Below are 9,961 nucleotides of genomic sequence, written 5' to 3'. Positions count from 1 at the left end.
CACTGATATGTGAATGTGGGGAGAGAACCCCATTTCCTGCGCTCTATACCCACCATTTTCCTTTGGCTTCCAGCAGTGAATTGTGTGAAACCCCCAACTCCCCCCATTTATTGCCTCTGAGCTCCAAGAGAGAGAGAGAGAGAGAGAGAGACTGATCGCTTGGTTAATTATTAAGTTCATGCCTCGTTTGCATGTATACAGTAGTAGCATACGCTCATACTTGTAGAGAGAGAGAGAGAGGGAGCGCGCGCGCGCGTGGCGAGTGGGACCCAAGAGTTGAAAAGATATATATAGGGTCATTTTTTCCCCTTTGTAAAATATTTCACACATGTAAATGAATATGACAAAATTTAATTTAAAATTGTTAAAAGGAATATAACAGACATTAGATAAAAAGAATTTTCCTTAATATGTCTAAGAATATATATATATATATATAGTCTTGCATCAGGCTTATTATAAGAGAAAATTTATACACTAAATTAATTACCACTCATAGAATCAATTTTCTGACCTAATAAAATACCCTGATAAAAAAAAGAAAATTTTCCTTAATTTGTCATCAAACTATCAAACTCTTAAAATTAAAGCGATTTCAAATACTTACGCTATTTCATTGGATGAAATGAAATTTTATTAAGGAAAAAACTTACAACTTGCTCTTCCCATCAAATGAGCTGTCTCTTGGGCCCCACTGGTGTGGGAGAAAACGACAAGCTACCATGTCCCAATGCTTGTGGGCCCACATACGTGTGATGCATCAGGATCCCAAATTTATTGCACATGGCAGTTGGGGGTGGGGGGGGGAGGAAAAAACTGAGTCTACGCATTACCCCAGTTTCAAGGGGGTTCGATGTAAAATGCCAATTCAGTTTTCGTAAACAAAACAATTACATGAGATCATACTGCAAAAGGCCGAGTTTGACTTTTTTGTCATCTAGCTAGTTGAAAACTGTTATTTATCCTCTTCCAGTGAAGGAAAAAAGTTGACTGTGTTTTCTGATTCGATCTCTGTCATTGGACCTAAACTTGCTCAAAAGTAGTGTCAAAGAGAGAATTTTTACTGTAAATTATTATAAGATTGAGCTAAATTAATGGTTCTCTTTTAATTATCTTTTATTTGAGGCTAAATGGCACTTTGAACCCTATTGTTCCATCATATTTACACTTAAAAAGTAGCACTTTGATATCTTATATTATAAAAACAACAACACTGTAATAAGTTAAATTGTAAAAAGAACATTAAATACCGAAAAATTCTTCAAGGACCCAAAATATGGGACTAATAGGAGGGACAAGTGAGGTGTCCCCCTCCTATTGGATAAAGAGTTGGTCATCATTAATTATCCAATAGGAGAGGGACACCTCACTTGTCCCTCTTATTGGTCCTATATTTTGGGTCCCTGTAGTAAAGCTCATTGTTTCACATTCTTTACATTTAAATATGGCAAGCTGCAAAAGTAACACTTTAGTATCTTAAGTTGTGAAAAAAATAGCACTCCAATATCTTTTGTTCTTTTGTTAATTGACGTGACATATTTGTAGGAATAGTTTCATGGCAACCATCAAAAGATACTAATGTGCTAATTTTATTATAACTAAGAATATTAAAATGCTATTTTTTATGATCTAAAATATATTAAGCGTAAATGTGGTAAAACAACAGAATATATATTTAAGTACCATTTAGCCTTTATTTTATAGTGTACGCTAGTATGAGCCATATATAGCTATATATGTGAGGCATAACCCAGCTGCATAAGCTAGTAAATTTTATTGCAGTAAGTTTAATAATGTGTTATTATTTTCATTCCGATATAATCTAATGTTGTGAGCATTTGTTCCCTATGGTCCTCTTCTTTTCTCATGATATAAACCCATATAGAGCTTTCCTCATATTAAAATTAAAAATTACTTCAGATTGAATTATTTTTTTGGAGAAAAACAAGGGATGTACTCTTTTCATTAATAAAATCAAAAATATCTAATTGCTTCAGATTGAATTGTTTATTATGTTAATTTGTTTCCCAATCTATCTAATCCAATGGCCTACATTTCGATGGTAGAATTGTAAATATAGACAAATTTAATACACATCATTAATGTAAAAATGGTAAAATTGGAACAATTCACTACATTAATGGTGGCTGGCAACATTAATGCTTCTCTGTTGAGTTCTCCATTTCCCCATTTCTCTCTCTAACTCACTTCCTGCTCTCTGTAACTCACTTCCATCTTCTATCAAGCTTTGATCTTCCATCTTCGCATGAAGAACACAGCAACAATTCATTAAAAATCATCCTAACCATCCAAGCTTTCGCTGGAGTGAATCTGGATTCACTCCATTGAATCTGGATTATATTGAAGCTCGATTCATTGGAGTGAATCCAGATTCACTGAATTGAATCCAGGTTCAGTGGACTGAAACTCGTTATCAAACAATAGCAAATCTGCAAAAATAAAAAACAAAAAGAATAAGAAACGTATGGTAAAAAACAAGCTATAAAATTTTAAACCATGATAAGATTTCACATTTTACAGCAAAAGTTACGATTTTTATGGTAAAAAACAAACACCTCACATAACTGAATCTGGATTCACTGCAGTGAATCTAGATTCACTCGTGCGTTTATTTTTTCAAAATTACAGCACATGCATTTATTTCTTCAATAATTCATTAAAAATTATCCTAACCATCCAAGCTTTCGCTGGAGTGAATCTGGATTCACTCCAGTGAATCTGGATTCACTCCATTGAATCTGGATTATATTGAAGAATAAGAAACTTATGGTAAAAAACAAGCTATAAAATTTTAAACAAAAATAATAAAAAACTTATGGTAAAAAACAAGCTATAAAATTTTAAACCATTAAAAGATTTCATCTTTTACAGCAAAAAATTACGATTTTTATGGTAAAAAACAAACACCTCACATACTGAATCTGGATTCACTTATGCGTGTCTTCGTTTTTCAACTGGTTTCTTCAAAATACAAAAAACTTTTCAGACTAAAAGGTAAAATATTTCACCTTTTACAACAAAAAGCTACGATCTTTAAGGTTAAAACTAAAACTTTTAGATGAAAAATCAAACAAATTTTATAAACTTACCATTAAAGCGTCAAAATAATTTAACAGCCCACTGAATCATGAAGACGAAGGTTGAAGAAGACCGTGAAGACGAAGCGTCAAAATAATTTCATAAACCATGAGGTCGAAGGTTGAAGAAGAGAGAGTTGCTGTGATTTTGGAGAGAGAGAGGTTGAAGAAGACGAAGGTTGAAGAAGAGGGATGTTGAAGACAGAGGGAGAGTTGGTGTGATTTTGGAGAGAGAGAGAGAGTTGCATGGGGAAATGGAGAACTCAACAGAGAAGCATTAATTACCTATTTTAAGCAAAAAGTTATAATTTTTATGGTAAAAACAAACACCTCACATAACTGAATCTGGATTCACTACAATGAATTCAATTATTTAGGATAGCAAAAATCGGCGATTCACTGCAGTGAATCTCGATTCACTGCAGTGAATTCAATTATTTAGGACAGCAACTAAAACAAACCCCACAACTAAAATTCTGAACTTTAACCAATTTTAACAAAAAAACTAACAGGATTGCAATTTCTAAAATATTTTAATAGAAACCCTAAAAAAGATTGCAAATTTTGAAAGATAATCCAACAAAACAAACAACCAAGATCGAGTATAAGAGAAACCCCAAGCTAAAACAAATCCTAGAACCAAGATCGCAACTTCAACAATTACCCTAAAAAGAAACCAAAATCAAATTGAAATTAAAGAAAAACGTGACGAACCGAGGGGGTGCTCGAGCTTGAAGGAACTCTTGGCCATGGATCCCCTCTTTCTATCATCCCCAATACATGACGAGAACAAAACCATGATCAGATCAAAAGAAAATAACACCTACCAAGAATCAAATCAAACTTAGAATATAACCTACCAAGAAAATATAACACCTACCAAGAAAATAACACCTACCAAGAGAGAGGGGGCTGGTTCAAGCTTTTGGGAAATGGAGGAGAGAGAGAGAGGAGAACGTGAGAGGAGAGTTGCATGGGAAAATGGAGAACTCAATAAGAAGCATTAATTACCTCTCTTTAGTGGGCTGTTTATTTTACCTAATTACCCTTATGCAGCTTTAATCTCAGCCATTGGATGAATCTAGATCCAATGGAGAGGATTGGTTTTTAGTTTTTAGGATAGTGAGATTTGGCCCCTGAGATCTGAGAGAGAGAGGGGATTAGGGATTTGGGGAAATTTTTAAAGCTCAGATTTCTCTATTTTGGGGGGGAGAGAGAGAGGTCACGGGGCAGAGTTATCGGAGGAAAAAGCGACCTTTTTTGCATTAAAGCCCCTCAGCGCACAGAAACGGTGAACTGGCAGCTTACCTACAGTTTTCTCATATATATATATATATATATATATATATATATATATATATATATATATATATATATATATATATATATATATATATATATATATATATATATATATATATATGAATGAAAAGCCCTAGAGAGTCAAACTGAACCCAAGAGGACACGATTTCAAAGACTGAAAATTTCGCTTTACCATCCTATTATCAGCGGCTTTGTTATACATGAATTATGAATTATAAAATGCTCTATGTCAAAGCTTTCAAAAAGAATATAACTTCAAGCAAGTACAGATCAAATCAATAGGCTGTAACGAACTGACTTTAAAAAAGTATCCCTGCTACCTGTTGCAATTAATCATTTTAAGTTGGGTATCATGGTTAATTAGACAAAAATTAGTGAGATTTAGTCCAGGGTTTTTTTTTGTTTTTTTTTTTTTTTTGGTGGCGGGTGGGGGGGTGGGGGGGGGACGGGGGGCAGCTAGGATGGGCAATATAGATGATCACAGGTTCAAACGGGAATAGTGTTGAGCAACTTGTTCCTTGTGACATTTATAATAAAGAATTCACCCTTGACCTTCATCAGATATATATTCGGTGCAAAGTAATTGACCGTTGTCTGAGTCAAATATTCATTTTCTTTTTTTATTCTCTTTAAGTATATCCTAAATTGTTCTTTTGTAGCTCCCATCAATTCCAATTAAGTTTGATGTATTTTTGAGATAACCCCAAAATTTTGAAAATATCACCTTACATACAAGAAATTTGCATTTTCTAGAACCTATTTTCAGCTTTTCCCCCTCACTTTTATAACTCAACCCGGAATCAAATGAAAGACCATGGGTGCTATATTGGAACATTCCGATTGTCTGGATCACTTGCGGTGGATTTTTTTCAGATATAACTAATATTTTTCATGTCATCCGGAAAAGATTTTAGAGCAAGTAACATTTTCAAAATTTTTAGGGTTGTCTCAAAATCGGCCAGATGGGGTTTAACATGGCTTCATGTTTATTAATGTTTTACCCATTTATTATTAGTTCTTTTGATGATTAAGTGTCAACAGAGGAGACCTACAGTATTTAATATTTGGGGCCAAAATTCTTTTAAAAAAAGGGGTACCATGATCAAATTTATACCTAACTTGATGTGGAGTTCAAAACTTTGGACCAAATTTGCCAAATGCTCCAATGAGACTCAAGTTTCCTAGCTAGAGTCCAATCTTGGGACTTTTATTTCAATGTGGGCGTGGCCCTTAATTTTCTTTGTCTTAGACTCAAGAATTAATGTACTAATTAACATTAATAATATTAGATGAAGAGCTAGCCTTTATGATATGTTTAAGATATGGTCAAGCTGCAACAAGATCATAAAAGACAAAGCTGATTTATGATGAAAATGAATGATAAATCTCATTAATTTTACCACATAAGACAACGACAAAGAATGTAGCTTAGTATCAAGAATTATTAATATCCCTTGGCTCCTTAATAACACTGCATTAACTTTGGGTGGTGGTTTTTATCTTTTCTAATGAAACTTGATGCTTATTTCTACAAGCAGAGCCAAAACAAATTAAAATAAAAAATATATATATGGAGAGAGATAATCTTATGGACTTGTTATACATAAACAATTAATGACACAGAATACTGCTATTTAGATAAAAATTTTACTTGTGTTAGTTTATGATTTCAACAACTTTACTTCTATACATGTATACATAAAATATTTGAAGAACAACTGCGTCCAATCAAACATAAAAGTCGTTAATTGTTTTCATGTCGAATCTAATTAATTTGCCCACATCTTCATCAATTTATAACATCAAATAAACGAACTAAAAATAAAAATAAAAAAAAAAATCCACACATCTCTGGACCAAAGATTATAACCACATAGATTATATGGGGTATGTACAAGCTACGCATCCGTTTGAAAATCAAGTTTGCTCCGCAATTTCAACCAGACAATGACACTGAAAAGGTTGAACGCACCAATTTGATGCAAACTCTAATTAACAGCAATTTGGACTTAACCATCAGTGTGGTTGTAGACTTGTAGTTATTATGATGAGCCCTAGAGGATATATATATATATGTAACATGAATGTACCAAAAACCCTTTGGTATTAAATTTAGGGTCTCATCTCCTTTTTCCTTTGAATTGATGATGCTTGCTTGTGGATGTAGGCCTTTCCTTCTTTCAGAAAACATTAATACGAGCGCGCGCGCGTACATAGTGCCTTGATGTCATTATTTAAGAGAAGCATAAATATATATATAAGTATTGCAATAACTAATAATAAAAGCTCTTATTAATTTCCTCTTTGTATCTTCTCATTATGAAAGTGAGGCCATGAGAAATAAGTATATAAACATTAATAATACAAGTACCACGACTAGCTTGATATATACTCCCAACAAGATGAAAATAAATTGTGTCTCACGGTTCGAGTCGAAATAAATAATTTGTCTCTCTGAAATGGGATAAATTAATTAAGAAGCCAGGTATTCCCTCCAAATTGAGGTTTCTGTCGACCGAAACTGAGATTCTAATTATTTTCCCATTATTTAATGAATTTAATATCTGAAAAATAAGTCGGGACCTGTTTTTGAGATATTTAACACAACGTATCTTGGATTATATGATATGTGGTTTGAGTACATAAAAATTATTGTCCCCACCCACCCCACCCCTTTCTTTTATCTCTAGAAGGCTAAATAAATAACCAAAAGAATACTAAATAGAATAAAAGTCCACACAAACTCGGAAGACCAAAATAAATAAATAAATAAAATGGAGAAAAACTTCTAATGAGTAGAATGTTTTGAATTGCATTCCCTCGATTTGATAGAGCAAGTAAATATAACGAATACAAGTATTTGATACCTAATTATCCTAAAAGAATAACATAAAAATCCCAAAACAATACATTTTTTCATTTACATAAGTATTTGATTTTTTTTTAGTTATGTTTTCCCTTTTTAGATATTGGCACACAAAACATTAACTCCTTTCATTTCTTCTACAAAATAGAGGAATTCGACTTAAAAAAAACATGCACAATCAGAACTGTAGATGATCTCCAGAACATAAAAATACATAACAAATTCCTACCGTAAACAAGTATTACATTTTCTACAGTGTATACTCTCTCTTATATATATATATATATATATATATATGAGAAAACTGTAGGAGCGCTGGGCAGTTCTCCTGATCGTGCGCTGTCTGGGCTTTTTTGAAAAAATGGGACGCGGTTCTTAAAGAAAATTTCAAAACCGTGGCCAGCTCTCGTGATCACCCCAAACGAATCAGATCCCCAAATCCCAAGAAACCCTCTTCCTCCCCACGACAATCTCAAGAAACCCTCTTCCGCTCTCTCTCTCTCTCGCCGCCCCTCTCTCGAGCACGAGATCGCCGCCCTCTCTCAGATCCCCGACCACGAGAAGCTACGAAAATGCACAGATCGCCGCCCCTCTCTCGAGCACGAGATCGCCGCCCCTCTCTCAGATCCCCGACCACGAAGTAATACACGAGCACGAGGTCGCCGCCCCCCTCTCTCAGATCCCCGACCACGAAGTAATACACGAGCACGAGATCGCCGCCCCCCTCTCTCAGATCCCCGACCGAGCAGCTCACAGCACCGACGCTCGTGACCCCCTTCTCCGGCGTTCGTGACCCCCTTCTCCGGCGTTCGTGACCCCAGATTTGAAGTGAAACACCGCCTCCTCCATTTCCCGCTCAGAGGTATTATCCCGCCTCCCCCATTTCCCTCTTCAACTTGATTTTAGGTGAAATTGATTTTAGGGCTTCTGTTCGTTTGATGCTATAACTGGTTGTTGCTTGCTTGATTGCGTCTATGGGATTCCTGGTTGGGTGAAAAACAGAACAAAAGGTTTGATTTTTGATATGTTATGATGAAGATTTGCTGCATGGTGACTGTATTACGAAATTATTTCTCGAGACAAATGCTATTGGTGTATACGAAGTAAATGAAAGCAGTGTAATGATGTGTAGTTTCAAACATAATCTTTGTCAAAGAAGTTTTTAAGCATAAAATTGAGTTAGCATTGTATTTCCTTTTGGCCATTGTTTTTATTAAGTATGTTAAGGATAAAATTGAGTTAGATTGTTTTGAGAGTTTAAACTGAAGTTGATATTTGGGTATTTTATAGTTGTTTCTTAATGAATCCATGCATCTCTTTTACAGCAAAAAAAGTGTTCAAAATGGGAGAATCAAGTGCTAGTGGAATTGAAATTCTAGCCAGTACAGAAAATGCTCCTAAGCCACTACTCAGAATGAAATTTAATACTTATGAAGAAGCTTATAACTATTATAACCATTACGCATTATTGATGGGTTTTGGAATAAGGAAGAGCACGGTAAATTACTCAAAGAAGACAAGAGACGTGCTGGACAGAAAGTTTGTTTGTGATAAGGAGGGTTATAGATCTAATAGAGACAAGATGGAGATGCCTTTTCGGCGAGAGACCCGAGTGGGATGTAAGGCAATGATGAGAGTTAAAGTATTGGAGGACAAATCGTGGGAGGTCACGGGGTTTGTTGAAGAACATACAAATCATGTGTTGAGTAGTCCAGACAAAGCAAAGATGCACAGATCACACCAACAATTCCATAAATCTCAAAGTTGTAAAAGACTTATTGAGAGTCTGCAAGAAGAAGGTATGCCTCCATCCACTATTTCTCGCGTCATTAACGCAACCACTGGAAGAGAAGGCGAATTAGTGACACCACAACAGTGTATTGATCACATCAGATACCAGAGAGTCAACAATATTGGCCATGAATGCATATCTATCATAAAACATTTTCAGAGTTTGACAGCGAATGATCCAGAATTCTATTTTGCAATAGAAGTGGACAGTAGTGGACAAATGAGGAGTGTTTTCTGGGCTGACGGAAGATCAAGAGCGTCTTATTTGCAATTTAGTGATGTTGTTGTGTTTGATGTGACATACAGAACTAATAAGTTCAGTCTTCCATTTGCTCCATTTACTGGTGTGAATCATCATAGACAGTCCACTTTACTTGGTTGTGCATTATTAGCTGATGAACAAGAAGATACCTTTGTGTGGTTATTTGAAGAATGGCTGAAATGCATGCATGGCGTTGAACCAGGGGCTATTATAACAGATCAGGATAGAGCCATGTGTAATGCTATTCACTCCGTATTTCCAATGACAAGACATCGTTATTGTTTTTGGCACATGCAAAAACACATTACTGATCATTTGCCTACTTTGGTTTCTCGTTATGGTGAACAGTTTCAAAGGTATTGGGGCTTATGGTGTAATAGTTCTTCAATTGAACAGTGTGAAGGATATTGGCTAGAGATGAAGGAGAAGTTTGATATAAATGAAGAAGGGGATGGATGGTTGCAAAATGTTTACAAATATCGAGAACATTGGGTGTCATGTTATTTGAAGGACACTTTTTTTGCTGGAATGAGATCGAGCCAAAGAAGTAAAAGTATTAATGCATTTTTTGATGGGTATGTTAACTCACAGACTCAATTACAAGAGTTTGATACAATATGA

The 9,961-nt window shown here is 34.9% G+C and overlaps 1 protein-coding gene across 1 annotated transcript; it reads left to right on the top strand.

Moving 5' to 3' along the window:
- On the top strand, nt 8,630-9,961 carry LOC109844764 (protein FAR1-RELATED SEQUENCE 5-like). Its single transcript, XM_020413881.1, has one exon. The coding sequence runs from the start codon at nt 8,630-8,632 to the stop codon at nt 9,959-9,961; it is 1,332 nt and encodes a 443-aa protein (XP_020269470.1).

This window comes from Asparagus officinalis, chromosome 6, assembly GCF_001876935.1.
Source record: "Asparagus officinalis chromosome 6, Aspof.V1, whole genome shotgun sequence".
NCBI lineage: Eukaryota > Viridiplantae > Streptophyta > Magnoliopsida > Asparagales > Asparagaceae > Asparagus > Asparagus officinalis.
This window is presented reverse-complemented; position numbering and strand designations above follow the sequence as displayed.

Coding starts and splice junctions, on each gene's coding strand:
- LOC109844764 (XM_020413881.1), top strand. CDS start 8,630: ATGGGAGAATCAAGTGCTAGTGGAATTGAAATTCTAGCCAGTACAGAA.